This window comes from Lathamus discolor, chromosome 20 (assembly GCF_037157495.1).
Source record: "Lathamus discolor isolate bLatDis1 chromosome 20, bLatDis1.hap1, whole genome shotgun sequence".
Classification (NCBI taxonomy): Eukaryota; Metazoa; Chordata; class Aves; order Psittaciformes; family Psittacidae; genus Lathamus; species Lathamus discolor.
This window is the reverse complement of record NC_088903.1, coordinates 3,863,632-3,886,715: the sequence shown is the minus strand read 5'-3', so window position 1 is coordinate 3,886,715 and position 23,084 is coordinate 3,863,632. Positions and strand designations below refer to the sequence as shown.

Below are 23,084 nucleotides of genomic sequence, written 5' to 3'. Positions count from 1 at the left end.
TTCTATTGCTCTGTGGCCCCCAGTGGCCCATATGTGAACTAAAGTGGGCAGTGAAGATTTTAAATACTCCTGTTCCTATTACTTTATCTATAGACAAAGCAATAATCTTTCTGCTTAATTTCAACTGTATTGAAAGCCAGAGTTCATCTGGTAACAGTTTTCTGATACTAAATGAATGCATATTCAATGCAAGCTAACTACAGTATTCACCTTCCAATTACAGTTTGAATAGTGGTTTGTGCCTGCTAGAAAATGAATTAAAGTGGTAGGTACAGATGCCTCCATTCTAGTAATTTATACACTGTCCTAGGCTATCCTGAGGCCCAAACTGTTTCTTACTCAACAGAAATATATTCTTAATTGCACATATAAATATTTTAAGTCTCTTGTCACATATAGTCAACTCTCATTTTAATTTCATACACTGCAGACGGGTGTAAGAATCAGCTTGTTTGTTCGAAAGGACTATAGAGGGTATGGCTGCAGGTACACTGTTATAATTGATTCAACAGTTTATTTGTGCTTTATCTGTTATTACAAATGATAACAAAGCAAGCCAAACTACCTGGGGAGCTCTTCTCAAACACAGAGAACAGCTAAAAACCCCCACTTCATATGGAGCATGGGGGCAATATACTGTGTGCTGCTTGTGCTGACACCGGCTGCATTGTGTGTCAACAGAGGTGGGGTTTATAACTATTGTGCTTCCTCTTTGAAACACAGTATAAAGGTTTACAGAGCACACACTGCTCTTCACTGCAGCTGCTCTCTGTGTGGACTGAGCTGTTCCAGTTTAGAAGACAAAGAACCCCAATGGCGTTCTCTACCAGAAGCTCCCAGTGGGGTACAAGCAGCCGCTTTCACCCACCAGCACCCAGCATCAGTGGGTTGACCTCCTGGCAAACAACCATCCAAAGGATTCAGGCACCCAGTGTCTATGGCGGGGCTGGCGGCTACGGCACCCGCATATCCAGCAGCAACAGCTATGCGCAAGGCTTCGGGGGCAACTTCCAGCTGAATATTAGTGACAATGATGTGCTGCTCACTGGCAATGAGAAATCAACAATGCAAAACCTAAATGACCGTTTGGCTTCGTACCTGGAAAAGGTGCATTCGCTAGAAAGGGCAAACTCCCAGATTGAAAAGCAGATCAAGGAGTGGTATGAGAAGAACACCACAGACATAAGGCATGACTATAGCTCATACTTCAAAACCATTGAAGAGCTCCAGAATAAGGTAAGATATCACACAGCCATCCATGAATTGTAGTTATTAGAGAGATAAATAATAACCTACTGTAGAGAATGTACATTCCCAAATTGCAACTCTCTCAACTACGAAAAACAAATGCTTTACTTTGCTCAAATACAAATTAGTGTCAGATTTTACATAATCTATAATATCAGATACATGCCTGCAGATGTGAGCAGTCTCATACAGGAAAAATCTTTGAATTGAAATGAACTAATTCTATTTGCCTTATGGGATTTACGTATTTAAATATAGTTTAGCATATGTCAATTCCAAAGTGGGTTTTTTTAGAAAAGAATGCCAAAGGCTCAGAAAAAAGGAGAGCTCACTACTTGAAATAGTGAATTCCTGCTATAAACAATAAAATACCCCACGGAAGTCAGACTGTGATTCCAATGAATCAGACTTTGTCAGACTGTTTCCAATGAATTTCCTTAAATCTTCCCCTTGCACCTTTCACCAGCTCCTTTTCCTATCCTTTGAAGGCAGATCCCTTCCAAAAACCAGTTCATCCCAACCATTTTATATACCTATTTATGACAGGATAATTTGTGTTTTAGAGAACCCTAATTCCTTCTATGTACTTCAGAGGGAACTCAGCTTCAACCTAGAAGATTAACAGACAGCTAAAGTTAAGCCAGATGAAGCTCAAACACAGTATTTATTTACAGAAACGGATCAAGTGTGTATTTATGTGCAAAGATTCATCACTTTTCAACCACCCTTTTTCAGATTGGTGCCGCACAATTGGAAAATGCAAGGCTTGTTCTGGAGATTGACAATGCCAAACTGGCTGCTGATGATTTTAGACTGAAGTAAGTTCCATGATCATTTCATAAATTCTTTCCTGCTTCTCTTATTCATGAAAAAGAAAAAACTTACAGTGAAGGGTGCAGTAGCTACTGATTCATTTACACCAACAGCTGCATTTTCATGCTGACAAAACAAGCCCTATTTTACAGGTATGAGAATGAACTCCTGCTCAGGCAAAGCGTTGAGAGTGACATTAACGGACTGCTACGAGTCCGTGATGACTTGATTTTGACAATAACTGACTTGGAGTCCCAGACTGAAAGGACGAATGAAGAACTGATTTTCCTTAAGAAGAACCATGAGGAGGTGAGAGCAGCTGAACACTGTCAGGGAGACACCTGTTTTAAGTGCATAAATAAGGTCAGACTCACTAGGAACAGGAAAATCTTCCCAGTTAATCTGAAAGAATATTACACTTACAGTGAGATTCAGCTTCAGATTAGCACATCAAAATGTAGGCACTTATTCAAATAGTACCTCTGTGAATTGACCTATGCCTCTATTATAATCAGCTTCCAAAATTTGGATAGAAAGTTCCCTGTGGCTGATGCTAATACAACCCTCCTTGCTGCAGGATGTTGACAGACTGCGCAAACAAGTGGGGGGCTCAGTTAACGTAGAGGTGGACGCTGCTCCAGGCATAGATCTTGCAACTGTGATGGAAAATATGAGAAAGCAGTATGAAGAAATGGCAGAAAAGAACTGTCAAGAAGCCAAAGAAAGGTTTGAAAAGCAGGTAAGGTCAATTACCTAAACATCAGCAAGAGCCCCAGCCATGTCTAGGTGTGGTTTGCAGTCCCTCTGGTTTTGCATTTCAGACAGAAGAACTGAACCAGGAAGTAGCAATCAACTTTGAACAGCTGCAAGCCCAGAGGAGAGAGGTCACCGACCGGAGACAGATCTTCCAGGGGCTGGAGCTGGAATTACAGTCCCAGCTTAACATGGTAAATGACAGAGTTTACTTGAAATAAGTACTGTGTTTAGTAGACTGCTACATGGGTAAATATAGAAACCAAGAGGCTTTTCAATCCAAATGTTATTTTAACACAAAAATGTATCCTCTTGAATAACACATCTCTGTTCTCTTCCTGGGCTGTAGAAAAAGGCTTTAGAAGACACTCTGGCTGAAACTGAAGCACGTTACAGTTATCAGCTAGCCCAAATACAAGAAACAGTTGCCAACTTAGAGGCCCAACTGAGGCAGCTCCGAGCTGACATGGAGGGGCAGAATAGCGAGTATAGTGTATTGCTGGACATCAAGACTCACTTGGAAATGGAGATTGCCACGTACCGCCGGCTGCTGGAAGGAGAGGACATCGGGTGAGGAAACACTCGCACTTTGCTTATCGCTTTAGGTTCATGTGACAGCAAAGAACATTGCAAACACTGTCTGCAGTCCTGGACAGTGGAAGTGTGAATCCTGCTAGGATTCTGCCTGTTCAGCTGTTCTGGCCGTATCTGCATGAGCTGAAGTCACAGCACTGCAGAAACAAGCCTGCACATTAAGTTCACCTATAGTTTATACTTAAACTGAGCAAGTTTAACAGAGAAAACTCATTTAAACACCTGGTTGAATTGTCTTGATGAAAGGACATTACCTGTCCTAATCAAACACACAGGATGTGCACAAGGAGGTTTCTGCAGTATGTTAGGTGCCATCTATTTATATTCTTTAATTTATTATTTGAACAGACATTTCCAAGTGGATGTATCTACAGCAGAGGCTGAGAAAGGTATGTTACACCAACTTCCTTATCTTTTAATGGCTGCTTGTTGAAATGTTATGGAACTAAGTAGCCTGATATAATACAAGACAGTTTCAGAGCAAACAGTCAACCAGTGGAATCCTTTATCATGAACTGATAAACTACAGGGATTACAGAAATCCAGGTTAACAGCAAACATATCCATTCCAGGGTAAGGCAGCTCCTAGGTTTTAGGCCTACAGCTCTGTGCTAAACAGAAGCAAAACTATCAGGAGGGATAGAGAGATACTCAACACAGTGTCCACTATAGTATTTTGGGTTACACAGAGGGTGCTCAGAGGAAGAGCATTCATGTTGTATGTACCTCAAAAGGCGACTTCACTGTAGCTGTGCACTGAAAAGATGCCTTTATCTATTTTCTCATTGCTGGGATTACTACAGCGATGTTATTCTGTCAATGGAAATTGCATTGCATTAATTCTCTATTCAAATTCCTTACCAGAATCAAGTAAAATTAAGAAGATCAAGACAATTGTTGAAGAGGTGGTTGATGGCAAGGTGGTCTCCTCTCAGGTCAAGGAGATTGAAGAGAAAATGTAAATGGCACCAGCAGAAAGGAGATGGCCTTGGAACTTGGTGGAGCTGATGGCAAAACTAAAAGACAGACCTTTATAAAGAATCCAATGTAATTCTCCCTAAAAACCAGAAGGGTTGAAAAGCCAAACTATCAAATCTCAATTTCTTTTTTTTTTTGTGTGTGTGAGTGTTAATAAAAATCAGTAAGTTACAAAGTACAAGATTTTGGGTTTACTTACATAGTGACTAAATACATCGATAAAAACAAATCAGCATGTTCTTAATGTGTAGCTGTTTCTAAGAAAGAGGAAAACTGAGGTATTAGGTTTTTAGTTACATTTAAAAATCTGCTCAGTAAAAACTAGAAAGTCAAATGCCTTCTAGCAGGGGTTTACCAGAGCTTTTCAAGTCATCTAAATGGACTTCACAAAAATACCAACACATCACTCACTGTTGGAGTTTCAAAGCACCGAATCTGGTGACAGTCATGAGATGAAGACATGGGACAGGATCTGCTGTTGTGCTCAGCAAACTGGAGACTGTCACAGGTTCGTCTCTAAGCACGAGGAGAACTTTTCCCTTGTGTTTTCACACAGTTCACTTCATCAACCGGTGCCTTGAGTTTTCTCACACTTTCAACACATTGATAAACGAGAAGTTTTTAGAAGAGAGCTGCGATTTCTGAAACCTTGATGGACACCCCCTCAAAACAAAAGGAATTTACCAGATAGAGATGACACACTAAGATGCTAGTTTAATTGCAACCCAAAGTTTAGCAATCTGGTTTTTTCTCATGTACCAGCACATGTAGATTTGTTTTTAAAAAATGCATTCAGATGTTGATTCAGTGCACTTTTTCTGTACTTGAACTACCATTCAAATGTAATGCAGCTTCACTTCAGTAAAAACTGATTTTGAAATAGCCACAAAGTGTCAATTTACATTTCTTAATACATTAAAATGAATAAAGAAATTGAAGAAGCCTATTTATTGTTTTTCACTCTCTGTGAATGTTCATATCCCCAGGGCCCACAGCAAGCACAGGTATTTTACCAATAAGACTGTATTTTGTCTTCCAGTTCAGCAGTGAAAGGACCTCGGTTCACCAACTCAGTTCAACCTTCCCACCACACCTGCATGTCCCCTATCCCCTGCGGGCAGGTTCCTGATGCCTCACCCAGATCCTCACTCCAAGGACTCCACACTTTCCTCTTGACAGCATAAACACAAAAACCTCTTTCCTTTGAAATCTCACCTGCCCAGTGTGTTATTTACTGTACAGAAACACCTGCCAAAGGAAATAATGCTTTGCTTTCACTCTCATGAGTCACTGATACCAGGCTATCAATTTACTTCTACATAAATGCTTTACTTAAATCTTTGATCAACTACTCATAATGCATTTCTGTCCAAAAAAGCACCCATGCTCTGGATGGGGATGAACTGAAATGAAAACAGTTCAGTTAACAAATGCACTGATATAATTAAGCCAGGACAATGAAAAAGCAATTCTCTGTTTACTGAAATAACTTCAAAGGAAAGGTATATGGGTTCTGAAGGGTTTCCATGACTAAACCTTCCACCCAGAAGAGCTGTATTTGAGCTTTAGATTTATATTATAAAAAGTACAAAACACAGAAACGATTTGCCTGAGTTTGGGATCATGACAAACTATTCAGAAGGAACAATGGGAAGTTCCCAGCTCAGAAGTGTGAACTGCTGGTACAGGCTCTGCATATTACACAGAGACATTTCCATGATGAAGGGTTTAGTGCAGAAAACACAAATTAACTTGGGTATAATCAGGTCTATTTTTGTTTTCATATTAATGATCAACCTGCAGACCACATGCCTTCTCACACACTTCTGCTCATCACTTTTCTTCCTTCTTATCAAACATTCAGGGAGCACCAATGTGGCAGAGATTCATGCCAGAAACATATTATGACTAGAAAAGCATTTCTGACAAGCACACTGGCAAGGATGATATGAAAGGGATCACACCACTGGCTTAAGCTTACTCCTGGAATAATAGCCCCAAACCAAGAAAGTAATGAATATGTAATGCCAAAGACATTACTTGGGAAGGCTTTAAATGCGAAAATTTTACCCTCCATTGCACATGACAAAACATGATCATGATATCTTTGCTCTCCTCCACCCATTTCCCCTCACACAGCAAACACCTGGAGGGCATCAGACTTCCACTCCCACTGGCAATTTAGAATGTCACGTATCACTCAGTTTGGTCAGGACACATTAAACTGACTTCCCCTCCAAGTGAGGAGGGGGAGAGAGAAAGAATTCAAGCTCTTCCTAAAAGGCGGGGACTACTCCTGAAACACCCACTGCCTTCCTGTATAAAGGTCCAAGTGCTCTCCAATGTGCCTTGCTCCACACTGTGTGCTTCACCCAGCAGAGCAGAGCACCTCAAGCACCATGGCCCTTTCTGTGCGCACAAGCGGTGCATCCCGGCAGTTCTCTTCTCGGAGTGGACTTGGCGGGGGATCTCTGCGAATGTCTGGTTCTAGTGGTGGAGCAGGCTTCGGTGGCAGCGGGCTTGGGTTTGGTGGTGGAGCTGCTGGAGGTTTTGGTGCTGCTTCTATGCTTGGCTCAGGCTCTGGCTTCAGTGGGGGTTTTGCGAGTAGCTCAGGTGGAGGCTTTGGGAGCAGCTTAAGCAGCGGCTTTGGTGGAGGCTTTGGTAGTGGTTTAGGTGGTAGCTATGCCAGTGGCTTAGGCAGTGCTTTTGGTGGGGGGTTAGGAAGTGGCTTTGGTGGTGGCTCAGGATCTGGTTTTGGAGGCGGGTTTGGTGGTGCTGGTGCTGGGGATGGTGGCCTTCTTTCTGGCTCAAAGAAAGAAACGATGCAGAACCTCAATGACCGCCTGGCTGCTTATCTGGACAAAGTACGATCTCTGGAGGACGCCAATACTGAGTTGGAGCGCAAAATCCGCGAGTGGTATGAGAAAAGTGGCCCTGGCACTGGTATCCCTGGATCTGGGAATGATTACAGTAAATATTATCCTATCATTGAAGATCTCCGAAACAAGGTAGCAAAGCCATGTACTTAAAATATCTTTACATTTGTAATGTAAACTAATAATAGTTTGGATCGACATAACAAATTCCTTTCAGAAACCAAGAAGAAATTTATTCTACAGTACCAAATTTGTAAACATCCCTATCATAATGCAGGGATATTGTGCAGGAGGAGAAGGCAGTGATGGAATCCAGGTCTACAAACCCTTGTAGATCCCAAAGTCTAAACGTGTGTTTAGGATGGCAGTTGTGTAAAGAGCTACCCTGAGCTGCAAAGCCATTGGGCTAGAGAAGCAGTCCCTGAACATTCTTTGTATTCCAGATCATTAATGCATCTATTGACAATGCAAGAATCATTCTGCAGGTCGATAATGCCAGACTGGCTGCTGATGATTTCAGACTCAAGTAAGCATGTCTTAATATTACAAAAACTTACTAATATTTTAAGGAAATCATTATTTTGTATTTAGAAATCTTTTTGCCTTGTAGAATACTTTCACGTAACTCTTACACAATATTGTAATAATTACGTGTATTAAGATTTCATATTAAAAGTTATAGAAGTAAATAGCAATACTTTGCATTTGACCTCATTAACCACATAAAAAGTCATATTTAATTGCTGTGCTTCCAGGTATGAAAACGAGGTGGCTTTTCGCCAGAGCGTGGAAGCCGACATCAATGGTCTGCGCAGAGTTCTCGATGAACTGACCTTGACAAGAGCCGATCTGGAGATGCAGATTGAAAGCCTGAATGAAGAACTGGCTTATCTCAAGAAGAACCATGAAGAGGTACTTTCTTTTTCTTCGTGATTGTGACAAGTCAGATGGAATTCTGAAATAGCAAATTATTCCCTTATTTATGCCAGTGGGAATACCCTGGTTTCATTATTTGTTTTGTTTGCTGCTCTTCTGGTGTTTACTAAGTCAAAGAGTGCAAGAAATACGCACACAACCTTCAGAATCTTGTTGAAACAGAATTATATCACATACATCTCTTTATATATATTTTTTGTAGAACTATTATCTTAGTAACATAAACTTTTTGTTATTTTTAATCTCTCCAGGAGCTCCAGGGCATCCAAAGCAGTGCATTTGGCCAAGTCAGTGTTGAAATGGATGCTGCTCCAGGAACTGACCTGACCAAGCTTTTGAATGACATGAGGGGACAGTATGAAGTCATCGCGGAGCAAAATCGTAAAGAGGCTGAAGCATGGTTCAATGAAAAAGTAACCACCAGAGATAGCAAATCCAGTGAAATGCATATCCAAATGAGCTGAAGATTTGAAACAGTAAAATTACACTGTTCTTCCTTGTCATTTCAGAGCGGGGAGCTGAAAAGGGAAATCTCCACCAACACTGAGCAGCTTCAGTCAGGAAAGAGTGAGATCACAGATCTAAAACGGACTCTCCAGAGCCTGGAAATTGAATTACAATCTCAGCTTGCCATGGTATGTTCTAAGGAAGCTGCTAGCTAGAGAGAGTACATGTTCCATCTTCAGAGGTGTCAGATCTTACACTCTTCTATGGGATTGAAGATTTGTATTTATTGCCTATTAAAGCCTGCATTCTTTTAGTTCCTAAATAGCAGTAGTATCTGTAATTGGATTGCAAGTAGCATGCTATAAAGCAGATGAACTTTTATGTTCATATTCAGTGAAGCAGCAAAGGCAAGTTTTCAAACTGATATTTCAAGGAAAAAAAGACACCAAAATCTCTAAGTAATGAGGCTGTGCTGCTCCCATTAAACTACTGCAATTGCTTTTGTCTTTGCAAAGAATTTGTTTCCCTCAAAGATTATTTAATGTCCTCCTACACAGAAAAAATCCCTTGAAGACACTTTAGCAGAAACAGAAGGAGGTTACTGTGCCCAGCTTTCACAAATCCAGCTTCAGATTGGGAACCTGGAGTCTCAGCTGTTCCAGGTCCGGGCTGATATGGAGCGCCAGAATGCAGAGTATCAACAACTCCTGGACATCAAGAGTCGCCTGGAAATGGAGATTGAAACCTATCGCCGCTTGCTGGATGGCGAGTTTGTGTAAGTAACTCCTTCACATTAAATCATAGAAACATAGAATAGTTTGGGTTGGAAGGGACCTTCAAAGGTCATCTAGCCCAGCTCCTTAGCAGATGCCATTTATCCATTTATATTTCCTGCAGCAATATTCTTTCAGGACAAAAAAGGTAAAACCAGGGGGCACATTTGCCAAAAGACAGTAAAGCACATCCACTGCTTCTGAAATGACACAGACGCCCTATGACTGGGGAGAATGAACCATTCTGCTCAGTATTTGAAATTACCCACCAGTGCCAACGTGAAAATCTGACAAACCTGCTGCAGTACTGTGTGTCTCTGTTTCAGGAACTCAGGACAGGGAGTTACATTTGAAAGCTCATCCTTGACAGGGTGCAAATCTCAAACTCAGTCACTGGATTCTTCTCAGGGTAGGTAAAACTTGATTAAATTAAACTGTTTCTAAAGTCATTCAAATAAATAAAATAATACATCTTATTCTGTTTAACTACATCAGAGAGTTTGTGGTAACAAGAAGCCACTTTGAAAGGAAAAGGCTGTAACTATTCACATATGTGTGCTGCTCTGGTTTAGCATCTTTCACACTTTGAGAAATACTTGTTTTATTTTGTTTATGATGTTTAGATCCTACCAAAACTAGAAAGATCAAGACAATTGTCGAAGAGGTGGTAGATGGAAAAGTTGTTGCATCCCATGTTAAGGAAGTTGAAGAGAAGGTATAAGGCACAATCTGCTACTGCAAAAGATCCATTCACTCCACGACTTTGCAAAGACAAAATGGATAAATGATTTTGTTCTTACGTATGAAGTGATAAAAAATAGATTGGCTTTTTACTAAGATTCTTTCACATAACACAAAGCCTGCAGCACTTTCATTCTTAGCCACCACGCAATGTATTTTCTGCTTCAGCCTATTGGTGTGACCTGTTGTATTTTCACAGTGCTCTTTATATGATCAATTCTTTGCTCAATGACAGGACATATGGAGCACACAGCAGACATTTAATGAGATGGGCTTTTAAATCATTTTTACCAATTAATATACAAAATAATTTTGCTATTCTAACCTCATTTTCCAGATTTCTTGACTAATAAAAATGATGCAACAAGCTTTAATGTATTAGTCTCCCTTTATTTTTCACTTAGGACTGCTGCCTCTGATCTGTATTTCCCATTCCATTGGGTATCTTGCTTGACCCCACCATGTGTGTGCTACAGCACCCCCCAAGAACTTAAATTAATCCAGTGCTAGAATACGGACACGTTAAAGAAACCCTGCTTAAATGTGGGACTAAAGGCATGAACTCTTCAGTCTGCAATAGACCAGGCAGACCAGAGGGGATGGTGGGTTTCCATGTCTCCGGGTGCCATCTGGTGGGAGCACAACATGATCTCGGGAACCCTCATGGGCTTCCCTATGACCAATTCAAATAACAACGTAAAAGAATCTCATCCAAAACAAAACTACAAACCAAAATACAATTCCCGTACAACATACACGTGAGCCTTTGTTCTTAAGCCAAAATGTCGATTTTTGTGTGATTCTCAGGTATTACAAAGAAGTTCCTGTGGCCTCTGACACGCAGATTGCAGTGTCTACAATACAAACATTCTGCACATTCTACCACATTCCTTAAAGGCTTGACCCAAAGCAAAGGTTTAAAGGGAGCACAGTTTTCATGCTGTCCTTCCATTCTGCCTTTTGTAAACCCCACTGCTGGCAGGTTTTCTGCTTCCTGATGCAAACCAATAAAAACCAAAGTCATCAAGACAATAATCAAAGAACAACTTCACAGCAATCCCAGTTGCAATCCCAGAGTACGATTAGAGAGGAATTTTAAAATTAGAGATTGAAGGACATTCTTTCTCTTCCCAAAACAGGACAGTATTCATCATGTTTCTTTTCTATCCATGTTTTTTTTTCCCCTATGTGAAAGACCTGAAGCCATATCATCTTCCCCCTTATTGACAGCATCTCCATTTTGAGGAGAAAAATGTGTCCCTTTTATCGTCTTCTTCCAAAGACATTTATACTTTCAGAAATATGAAATAAAGTACATACCTCAAGGACCGTGTCTGTGATTGCTGTGAAGTCATGATTTCCTATACCATTCAATATAGATTTCCACTGAATAATCTTGTAGTTTACCTACACATGCATTAATCCCAAATTTAACATCTGGAGTGCAGATTCCATGTGTGTAAAACCCAGAAACCACTCAAGCTCATCTTGTGAGAAAGCAACAACAGTGAACCAAAGCAGCTTGCAATCACTATTGCATTACCACACTGTACCTCAGGATTCAAACAACTCTTGCATCTGAACTCTAAAGTTAACTAAAATCCAACATTTATAACAAAATATGAACATTGAAGTAGCTAGAATTCAAAACTGCATCAATAACACTAAAGGTGGATGCTTGCACCCACCTACCTTTAGCCTTCAAGATCTCGTCGCCAGAGGTTCCCTTTACACCTGAAAAAAATGATGGAAAAAGAAAGCATTAGACATAACGTCTTTTCTAAAAAGCTTTTAAAAATTTTATTACTGGGCAAATGTCTGGATTCTGGTAGTGTGAAACTTCAGCCATAGACGCTTGCTGAGGCACAAAGTTTGGTTTCTGGGACCAAATCCAACATCCCTGCAGGCCTCCATACTGCATTTCTGACTTTGGCCTTTCTGGCCTCACTGCTGGCCACTGGGCAGCCTTACTTTGCCCACTGGAAAAAAGATGTTCTTAGTCCCAGAGAGCTGAAAGCAAACCTTAAACAATCGCTACTGCAATGCAAGGATAAAAGAAGATTCTAAACTACATTTCAAGTTCTTATTTGCTTAAATACATGGGCTCTTCCTACTGTTTATACTGTCCTAAGCTATAATATCTTACACTGGTTTGACGGATTCCTGATGGTTTTATTTGTGACTGTTCTCATACCACCAAAGAAAAACGTTGTCAATATTTTAGTTAAGCCACTTATAGAAAAGATAGTGACCAACAAAAGATTCTCATCTCAGTCCAGGTCAGCTGAAAAACAGGCAGCTAAGAAAAATAAAATCAGAACACAGGATCCTTTCACATGTGCCAGCAGACAGAGACAAGAACAAGGAATCCTTATGCACACAAGGAAACTTTCCAGTGTTACAATACTTTGACTTCTAAAAAGACAAGCATCTTGTAAAAGGTTACTGCCTTTTTTTGTCTAATTTCACTGATGCATACTCTTATTTGGAGCCTAAAATGCAATCTGTCTAGTGATACTCTTTTACTGAAATCTGGAGGGGTTTTTATTAAATATCTGGTATTGCACATTACTAAAAAAAAATGAAAAATAGGTGAGAGCTGTTCTTAGCAACCAAGGTCTTTGGGATCAGGCAGCAGCTACAGTGAGCCAGGAAATGAGGAGTAATTCACAGAAAGTACAGCAGACAGCCTCCACTCTTGTCCTGCCTGGTAGCTGCCAGGAAAGGTACAAGATTTGGCACTGCCTACGCACTCTGTGAGCTGAGCACTGTTTGTACATGGCAGGGGTCTGTGAATCCCCCCTCAGAGAGAACCCTGGCACTTCTGGCAGCAGTTAGCTCTGGCAGAAGCATTGATTCACCAGATCTTTGCACAGTCCAGAAAAGGAGCCAAACCAATGCTGATTCCTCTCCTTGTTTGTGTCCTGCCCATAAAACTACTGAAACGCTGGGTGAGAGGGTGTCCAGGAGCCCAGCTCTTTTTCCAGCCCTCAGCACTGGATCAGGTCACCCAAGGCTTGCCCTTGCTGAGTCTCAAAACCCCTCAAGGATGGAAATCCTGTAACATTCCCAGTAACGTGCTCAGTGGTGCACAACTGCCCAGTTCAGCGGCACTGTCACCAGCACTGGGGTACTGCTGGGAAGCTGCTCCCTTCCCTTTTGTGGCTGTACTTTCATGCTGCGCAGCTGTAATTTTGTCCTTTGCTTTGTATCTCTTAACCTCGTATTTATAAGGTCATAAAACCCCACAGTTAGAGTACAACAACAACATAAAGACATCGCATATTCTCATTTCGGCCATCATTTATCAATCCCGCTGCAAAAGTTACAGACCTTTGCTTTCTCGAAGCTGCCTTTAGAAGGGAGTGCGAACCCCCGGCCCCCCCGGCGCTCCCCAAAAGCCCGGCTCTGCCGCTTTAAGACCCGCCACGGGCGGGGAGGCCCGGGCAGCGGCGGGTGGGAGCGGAGCTGCCCCGGCGGCTCCCGGCGAGGGGGACTCGCTCCCCACCGGGGATCAGATGAAGGCCATCACCTCAGCGAGGACCCAGGTAATGCCTCCACACAGCCATACAACCTCCAGAGCAAGGAGCCGTCCCCGCTCTGTACAGTTCCTCCCTCAGCCTCTCGGAGGTACAGTATTTCCTTTTCAATGCAGCATATTGCCGGGGAAGGGTTGTGCTTTTACTGCAGTAAGATGTGAACTAGAAGACAGGGATGCAGATTTTGCTCAGGGTATGAAATTCACACGGAACGAGTGCCATGTAATTCATCTGGCTGGTTTTCTGTACCTGCAGCAGGGATATTGTTGTGATTTAAAAAATGATGACATATGCTGTAGAATGGTAACCTCTAGCACCACGGAGGTATCCCAGAGGAAGAGGACCGTGCAAATCAAAGGCAATGTGGAGAATTCATGTATATACAGACAACTTACTGGTTTTAGCACCTATATTAAAGCAAACTGTACCCGTTCAGGGAACACTATTTTATAGTGTTCACAGTAAAACTGTGTTATACTCCTTGGCAAACAGTCTGATCTTTCATGCAGACTGATTCAATGTTATCAACACACAATGCTGCTATTACAGATTTACATACAAAACACCTCTAAAACCCAACTGAACTTGGAAATAAACCAGCCAAACATTTTTTGACCATCAAGTATTAAGAAATTCAGCGTGAAAAATAAGTATTATATCACCTTGTTTTACTTCTTGGTTACTGCAGAAATCCTGGAGGTTTATTTTAATCCCAGGCCTGGCTGCTGCTGCAGTCAGAGTGATCCCCACAGCGATGCAATGGCTGTAAACTAGACAGCTAAACCAGGTTTGTATTTGTGCTTAGCACAAAGCAACCAATGTGTATTCATATAATCTTGTCACATCAGCTCTGCAGTACCCAGGCAAAAAGGGGTAAGCAAAGAGTATCCAGTGTTCACTTGTGGATTAGCCAAATCTAGATTGTTCACCAAAATAATGGCATGGTAAAAACACAGTACATCAGTATGTTATGGGGGTAAAATAAACTTATGCTACTTGTCTTATAAGACCTGAACTAGAGAGTTGATGGCATTGTAAGAACCTACATAAAGCAGTAAAATATGCAGAAGAGCATGTTTTGTTTCAAGCGCTTATGACATCTTCACCACTTGCAGTAAAACTCAGAACTGACAATCTCAAACCTCATCAATGACTAGGTCAGGCAAAACCATGATCATGCAAGCCCTCCGAAGGGCTCCTGCTCTATAAAGCTGTTCTTTCCAACTAAATATTGTTATGCATCTATTTTATTTTCATTATTTGAATGTATTTTTTAATATTATCATCTGTCTTTTGCTGTAGACAGAAGAAGCTACAATTAAAAGAATGGACAAAGATGCAGAAGCATTAAAGGCAGCCCGAGCAGAACTCTGTGAAGCGAGGCGGCAGTGGCACCACATGCAGATCGAGATCGAATCTCTCCACGCTGTGGTAAGCATCATAACATGAAACTTGATATCTGAAAAAATACCTCTTTTTTCTTGGTGTAAACTACATCACAGTTCAGTTTCTGTAACAATCATGTCCACTATACTGCAGAAATAGAACACACAAACACGCAGCTTTGGGGTGTACTTTCAGCTTGTCACACAGAGCCTGAACTAGCAACAACCCAGCTGTATGTTCACGTATCACCCAACAGACGTGTTTGCATGTTTTCATGTCAGCCAAACATAGACTTGCATGATGTGCAGTTCTCAAGCTCCCAGTCACTCTGCCTAACCAATTCACACCAGGTTTAGAACTAGATTTGAATGTGTGGGACACATCTATCAATTCATTCATGATAAAGTATGGCAGTATGAATTCAGTAATACAGATAAGCTACAAGACCACACAGGCTGCCCAGGTTTCACACAGCACTCACATGAATATTGTTTTAACCATACAGGTAAAACCAAAACTCTGTAAAATCAGTGGCAGTGGATTGCTGGTACAACAGCAGACTGCATTTACTGTTTTTCATCCGATTTTATTACAGATTTTACTGGAAAGTATCTCAGTAAAAGTATTATCTTGAAAGCTTTACTGCTTTTCTGACAGAATATTCTTAGAAACTGATGTAAAAATACACAGATTGCTAAGGAAAAGTCCATACAGCATCTTTACACATATAAATCTTAAAATTTTAAAGAGTTAAATTTCACAGGAAAGGGGTTTGGAACGTTCGCTGCGTGCCACAGAGCAGCAGTACCATATGCAACTACAAAACTTGGAATCTGAGGTTGAATGCTTGGAGAAAGAGCTACTGGAAATGAGAAGAGGTATTGAGAAACAGCTTCAGGCACACGAAATTCTCCTGAACACCAGGATGAAACTGGAGGAAGAAATAGCAACATATCGCAGTCTGCTGGAGCAAGAAGAGAACAGGTACTTGTTCAGAGAAAAAGTACTCAAACTGATCTGCCATTTCAGAACTTCTCATTGAAATAATCAGCTGAATTGTAAATACATGAATCAATCATTACAAAACTACACTATAAAATCCTTTAAAATGGCTTCATTGTTGCTTTCACTCTTCCGGGCACTAAGAGCACCTCCACAGTGCACTGCAGGTAACAGCGCACTCAGCGCATCCTGACTCTAGGCACCGCACGCTGCTGTACACTTTGTAGCCCATGAGCTGCCTGCTGTGTGCTCTGTTTGCCTCAGAGCGTTGATGAAGCAAGTCCACACACATGAAGTTCGGGACGGGAGTTCATGTCTCCTCACGTAACAGATGTCCATTTGCACATGGAGTTCATACTACTCAGTATCACTCAAAGCATGTGAAGGCACACATCAGGATCTGCCTCCTAGTGCCATTTTGCTTTGGTGGTAACTCCTCCTGCCTGCCCTTTCCCCAGAGCACACGTACCACTGTTTCAGAAGGCAGACACAAGAGAGGCAGCAATGTAGATATAAGCAACAAGGAGGACAGGGAAAAGGCAAAATGCTTAAAATAGCACATTTCACATTCAGCACTAGAATCTTAACAAAATAAGACACACAATTCTGAATCTTTCAGTCCTTCCCACAGCAAATGGAGAGTTTCAGTCCAGGAATCTCACTCACACTTTTGCCTAAGAAGATTCCAAGCAGGGCAGTCAGTTTGAAATGTAATGCTTACAACTGTGAAAATATACACAACTCAGTACCAATACTAACAAATAACTCTTCCTAGCACACAACAAACTAAAAACTGTCACTTTCTTCAATTCTCTACTCAGAATGAGAAATCCCAACAAATAGTTACATCACTCAAACACTCTTGGGGCTCTCACATTTCTACATTTTTTATAGCAATTCATATGACAAGCATTGGGTTAAGGTCACTCAGTATTATTAGGAGACTGTCATGATTTTTCTTTCTGCAGGTTTCGCTGCTGTACAGCTAAGCGGAAGGATGACAAAAAGCCCACCACCAGCAAGATTGCCTTTACACTGCCTGCAAGTGAGTTTTCAGACACTTTCCCCTTAAGGAATTATGGCCCTAAAGGAAGTTACTCACTACTGACAAATGACGGGACATGACAACAGGATCTTCTTCCAATGCAGCAGGACAGAAAACATCTCTAGGTCCTGCAGCCTGCCCAGTGTATCTATGATTTTTTTACAGGTGGTGTAAAGAAGCATGAAACTGAGAAGGTGGAAGTGCTGACAAAACAAGCAATCCTAGATGGAAACATTACAAAGGGAAGCGCTGAAGCTCATGGCACTGTACAGTAAGATAAACATGAGTTTAACACAATAACAATTGAAAGTAAATGGTGGGCAGTAGCTCTGACTTGTTCTTTACTTAGTAGCTACTGTATCACACCATACAGCCAAGAAGCTGTAGTAGAACAGTGATTGTTCTTGAAGGTGTATTGAATGGCATGTTTTAACGATACATTAAATTTTAAAGTTCTTTTTATTGGCATTTACTTCCTAAATTAACAATATCATGATGATGCTTCCAATCTGTAATTTCTATTTCTGCTAAGAATGAAACTATAATAATACATCTAGTTAAGGCTAAAAGCAAAAGAGCCCAGACCATGTTCACAACGTCCCTCTGGGGCATGTTTATGCACACGAATTCAGGCTTGGCTGCTCTGACTTGCTATTTGGAAACTCCTACTTTTCACCAGTTACCAAACGGGGAACAGAGAACTTGGCTCCTAAGCAGCATGTGAAGGGCTGTTACTATGTGTTATTCACCTTAAATTACTTTAATAGTTTGCCTCATCAGGTTTTTTTTCCCCTGCTGCTCTTTAAGCTCTTGGGCAGACTTGCGTTTAACGTTACATTTAAGGCTATGGTGCCCTGTGTCGCCAACACGTAACTGTGATCAGCTGCTAAAAACATGTAGAAATTCAGATTAAAAATTAATGCCAGCGTGCACACTCCCGTTCTGAAGCCCATTCTCATACACCAGCTTTGATCACCTTAGTTAGATTTGCAGATTTTAATGTGCATCTGCATTCTGAGGTTTGGATCTGAACTACATTTTTCTCCTCCCTATTTTGAAGGTTTTCAGATGCACGAATTCTGCCCACTATAATACGGAGGTTTCTTGCAGAGCTTTTGAGCTTGGATTCCAAACTCTCTCCTTGGAAACAAACTGCCTGATGTGTTCGGAGCAGTGGGTTTGTATCCATGCCTACTTAAAAGTACAAACCCAAGAATATAATGAACCCTCACCCCTTATTTGGCTTTTCTGGAGAGTGAACCTGTGGAAAAAAAAAAAAATAAAAAAAATTCCAGTGTCTCGGTACCCATCTAAAATAATCTGACACTTCATTATGCAGTTTCAGCAGCCCTTAAGATGGAGAATTCATATTGTTTAAAGGATCATAAATACATTTGTTCTGTTGTTTCAGGACAGAAAAAGTGGATGAAGTCATTAAAGAATGGGAAGGTTCTTTCTTTAAGGACAACCCTCGCTTAAGGAAAAAGTCTGTTTCATTGCGCTTTGATCTCCACCTGGCAGCAACGGATGAAGGATGTTTACACACTAAAAAGAAAACTCTTCCCGACATCGAAGTCAGGCTGGTAATGAGGAGATCTTGCAGTATTCCTTCCATCAAACCTTAACTGACAGCAGATTAACCCAAAGTTCATTTCCAACAGGCTCTGGAAATATAGATGGACTTAGACAGCCTGTATCCTTGCTACAACCACAAATCTTACTAAGTACTTTGATTAATACAATAAAACCATACAAGTCTTTTAAAAGAAAGGGAGAAGAGCAAGGGAGTTAAGATTCCAAGAAGCCTAACTCCTACTAGTTTTATACTCTGGGTGCAGCAGTTCAGAGCAGGCCACGAGGATGATCAGCGGCAGGAGCACCTCCCGTACAAAGACAGGCTGGCAAAGCTGGGGCTGTTCAGCCTGGAAAAGAGAAGCTGCGTGGAGACCTCAGGGCAGCTTCCAGTATCTAAAGAGAGCCTACAAGGATGCTGGAAAGGAACTTGATCAGGAACTGTAATGATAGGACAAGAAGTGATAGGTTTAAACTTGAACAGGGGAAGTTCAGGTTAGGTCTAAGGAAGCTCTTCCCTGTGAGGGTGGTGAGGTGCTGGCACAGGGTGCCCAGGGAAGCTGTGGCTGCCCCATCCCTGGCAGTGCTCAAGGCCAGGTTGGACAGAGCCTTGAGAGATATGGTCTAGAGTGAGGCATCCCTGCTCATGGCAGGGAGTGGAACTTCATGATCTTAAGATCCTTTCCAACCCAAACCATTCTATAATTCTGTGATTATTGTTGTTTTGTAGAATTTCACCAAATATTGCAAAAATTAAACTGCAACTTTATACTTTAATATATTCTGCCTTTGTAAAAGAGAACTTGTTTTCTCTTTCTGGAAATGAGAAATACATATTTCCTTCTCTTAATTATTCAATATTGCCTACATAGAATGACTGATGAATCCTTGTAATAATTTATATCACAACTGTCATATTTCTTGAAATATATTTTAAAATAACACTTTCTAACAGCATAAATGACATAAAAATATGTTCTTACAGGAATTTTCTTTTAGAAGTGGCTGGTATTTTTAAATTGATTTTTAAAGCAACAACTGAGCTAAAATGTCTTTCCATTACATGATTATACACATATTTTTAAAAGCATTGTTACAAACCAAAAACATTTGAGCCATATTGATTGCTCCACTGGTTTTGAAGCAGCAATTTCCACTGAAAATCAACCAGTCTCTTCTGTGTCCACGCATATCTGTACAACTTTCTTAGCCATACCAAGTCAAATTCTCCTCTTTAATTATTCAAATATAAGGAGACAACCCATCATTTCAATGCTATTTAATTAATTTTGTTTCTTGTAACAGTGGAATCTTCAACAAATTCCTCTTCTGACAGATATTATATGTCAGTTTTGCTCTTGATCTAGTACATGTAAGAAGTCACTATTATGCCAGATTACAACTATTATTCCTTCAAAATAAATGGACAAAATAAGGGCTACGTATTCAAAGTAAAATTCTACCATACCCAGTGAGTATCCTCCACTCCTACACAAAGGAGCAAAGTACAGTAGATGATCTGGCATCCGTACACAGAAAAAACAGAAATGCAAACTCAAGACATACTTCTTTATAAAGTTTTGAGCCAAATTTCCAACAAAAATTCAAATAAAATTGTATTCAGAATGACTGTTTATGTGGATTTTGAAGAGGCATGAATGTCACCAACTCACTGGGATTGAAGGGGCTTAGAATCTACGGAGACCACGTAATGGATTTGCTGGATTCACAGCAGCATGCGAGAGACTAATTAAAGTGACAGTATTTGCCTTATTACTCACGGCATGTGTTACAAACAGATACTACAAATTCCTTCAGTGATAATTTATGCTTCTATCTTTTGTTAATGATAAGAACAATGTATTTGTATTTTCAACAGTTCTAGATCTGCTGTATTAAGCTGACTGTTCATCATTAACCTTAATACTGATCTGGTGTTATTAATACTTGAGTAATTGGCATCCTGAATGTATTCGCCTGCTCTAGTATTTTCACTATGCAGCTTTTTTTTTGTGCTTATACTCTGTACGTTTTACAGTACTTGAATTTAAACTAAGTTTTAATTGCTTTAAGGCATTTTAAACAGGGATACAAATTTACCAAAGTAAATGATAGTCCTACAATAAAAAAAGTATTAAAATTAAGTTTGCCCATGCATATTGTGTGAGTTTTAATTCGCATACCTTAAAGGGAAAGAAGTAACAGAGAAATATAAAATAAAAGCAATAGATAAGAAAATATGTAGCACTGCAACGAAGCATTTTCTAAGATCTCCTCTACAATTAGAAAGACTCAAATTCCCTAAGAACCTTTATCATTACATGTGAGTGTCCTGCTACAAAAAGTACTCTTTTCCTGTAAATCCCGTAAATCCCATAAATCCCATAACCCTGACTACATCTCAAGTCCTCTGCATAGGAAAAAGTATGCACGGTAACACTCACCCTGATCTTAGGTCACTTTAAGGCTGAATTAATATAGCACTGAAGCTTGATAATATGTCAAAGAATTCTTCAGTTCTGTACTGCCAATTCAATTCAGAGCGGCTGAGCTATTGCCATCTCATACCTCCAGACGTCTGGCATGAAAGCGGGTTTCACTGTCTCAACCTACTTTCCAATCAATGTATGGTCTCATTACAAAGCTGTTGTAATTAAAACAGCTGGAGAAGAGCCAACTATTTCGAGCCCTCTGGTTCATATGATGCAGTATAAACACTCCCATTATAACCATGAAACTACTCATTATAGAGTTTTTTAAACTCAGGCAAAATCTCTCACTATCACAACGTGGAAAGCAGGCAAACAGCAAAGCAAAAAAACCCAACCACAAAACAAAGGAAGGAATACTCTGCTAGCTTTGAAAGCACACAGAATGATTCAGAACCTTCAGCATGGAAAGTGAGCATCAGTAGCATACTTGAAAACCATGTTTCAACAAGCTGTGCAAATTCAGAGTGTATTTTAACACTATCAACATTAAATGCATTTTAACACTATCAACAAAACCACGTTATCAATAAACTAGAGATTAGTGTGGGAAGCGGTCAAAACCAAGCTGAAAACCAAGTTATTTTTCAGCTCTTAGTAAGTATTTTCTCACCTTTACAAATATTCTGCCAGGGTGAAACTGGTCGACTGAAGATGGGTTGGCTGCATGAGGAATTTCTTTGATTCTTATTTTAGTTGTCACACATTATTCTACTGCGTATCAACAAATTCTAATTGTGGCCACAGACACCACACTGTAAGCAGGACGGAGCTCTTGTCTCTTTAGTTGTCCATAAAAATATACTTATTTTAAAACGGAAGGGAACTGGGCTAAAAAGAACTGCAGGCATCAAAGAGAAATGGGCCTAGCTTGCAGCAATGTGGTATCATTTCAGGTAGTTTTTCTTCATCTTTTACCATCCTTTTGGGTTAAGTAGGGATCACCCATCTGAGCCGTATCAGTCATATGACAGCATTTCAATGCCAAATGTTACTTTTTTATACTTAATTCAGTCACTTCCACGATTTTCACTGTGTAAAAGACTCCTGACTGCTGAGGTCTGAAATCCTTCACCTTCCTCACGTGGTGTTCTGCAGTGTGGATTTGCAAGCTTTCTGACCACTCCATGCGAGACCTTCACAAGCCTCTGCCAGAAACTGTTCTGGATAACCCCACTGCTCCCAGCCTGCTGTAACTCATCATCCCCTGTGGCCCAGCAGCTGCTTGAGTGGCTCGGCCTGATTTAGCTTGAAACTGACCAGCAAACTACACAGATTTATCAGGTCTCTCGCGCATCCTGCACGACCAGCCTTCCTCCCCTCACATCCCTCTGCCGCCGTCCTGCCTCCGGTATCCTGCCCCGATTCAGCTTCGCTTCTTAGCCCTGCCGTTCCCAAACCACCATTTTCAGCCCCACGCTGCCTACTTGGCACGGGCAAAGCGTGCCCAGGCCTGCCAGGACCCTTCACTTCGCTCGCTCCCTGCCGGCACCCTCCACCTCACTCCCTGTCGGGACCCTTCACCTCGCTCCCTGCCCGGACCCTCCACCCCGCTCGCTCCCTGCCTGAACCCTTCACCTCGCTCCCTGTCCGGACCCTTCACCTCGCTCCCTGCCTGGACCCTCCACCTCGCTCCCTGCCTTAACCCTTCACCTCGCTCCCTGCCGGCACCCTCCACCCCGCTCGCTCCCTGCCCGGACCCTTCACCTCGCTCCCTGCCGGGATCCTTCACTTCTCTCCCTGCCTTAACCTTTCACCTCGCTCCCTGCCTGGACCCTTCACCTCGCTCCCTGCCGGCACCCTTCACCTCGCTCCCTGCCTGGACCCTCCACCTCGCTCCCTGCCCGGACCCTCCACCCCGCTCGCTGCCTGCCTTTGCGGGGCCCACCTGC

At 41.3% G+C, this 23,084-nt stretch overlaps 3 protein-coding genes across 4 annotated transcripts; all 3 read left to right on the top strand.

The window, feature by feature from the left end:
- Positions 1-813: 813 nt before the first annotated feature.
- On the top strand, positions 814-4,522 carry LOC136023913 (keratin, type I cytoskeletal 20-like). Its single transcript, XM_065698917.1, has 8 exons — positions 814-1,236; positions 1,984-2,066; positions 2,214-2,370; positions 2,639-2,800; positions 2,883-3,008; positions 3,164-3,384; positions 3,757-3,797; positions 4,273-4,522. The coding sequence occupies exons 1-8, from the start codon at positions 814-816 to the stop codon at positions 4,368-4,370; spliced, it is 1,311 nt and encodes a 436-aa protein (XP_065554989.1). The 3' UTR covers positions 4,371-4,522.
- A 2,241-nt stretch (positions 4,523-6,763) lies between these two features.
- On the top strand, positions 6,764-10,531 carry LOC136023903 (keratin, type I cytoskeletal 12-like). The gene is made up of 8 exons (XM_065698905.1): positions 6,764-7,394; positions 7,706-7,788; positions 8,018-8,174; positions 8,450-8,611; positions 8,708-8,833; positions 9,203-9,420; positions 9,745-9,827; positions 10,042-10,531. Exons 1-8 carry the CDS (start codon positions 6,786-6,788, stop codon positions 10,137-10,139), a joined length of 1,536 nt encoding a protein of 511 aa, XP_065554977.1. The 5' UTR covers positions 6,764-6,785; the 3' UTR covers positions 10,140-10,531.
- Positions 10,532-13,594: 3,063 nt separating this feature from the next.
- On the top strand, positions 13,595-20,860 carry KRT222 (keratin 222). Of its 2 annotated transcripts, none has more exons than XM_065698943.1 (6): positions 13,595-13,707; positions 15,001-15,129; positions 15,848-16,068; positions 17,055-17,131; positions 17,297-17,402; positions 18,543-20,860. In XM_065698943.1, exons 1-6 carry the CDS (start codon positions 13,678-13,680, stop codon positions 18,754-18,756), a joined length of 777 nt encoding a protein of 258 aa, XP_065555015.1. In that variant the 5' UTR covers positions 13,595-13,677; the 3' UTR covers positions 18,757-20,860. The 2 variants fall into 2 exon arrangements, with proteins under 2 accessions (XP_065555015.1, XP_065555016.1); XM_065698944.1 differs by having other exon boundaries at positions 13,615-13,789.
- Positions 20,861-23,084: the final 2,224 nt, after the last annotated feature.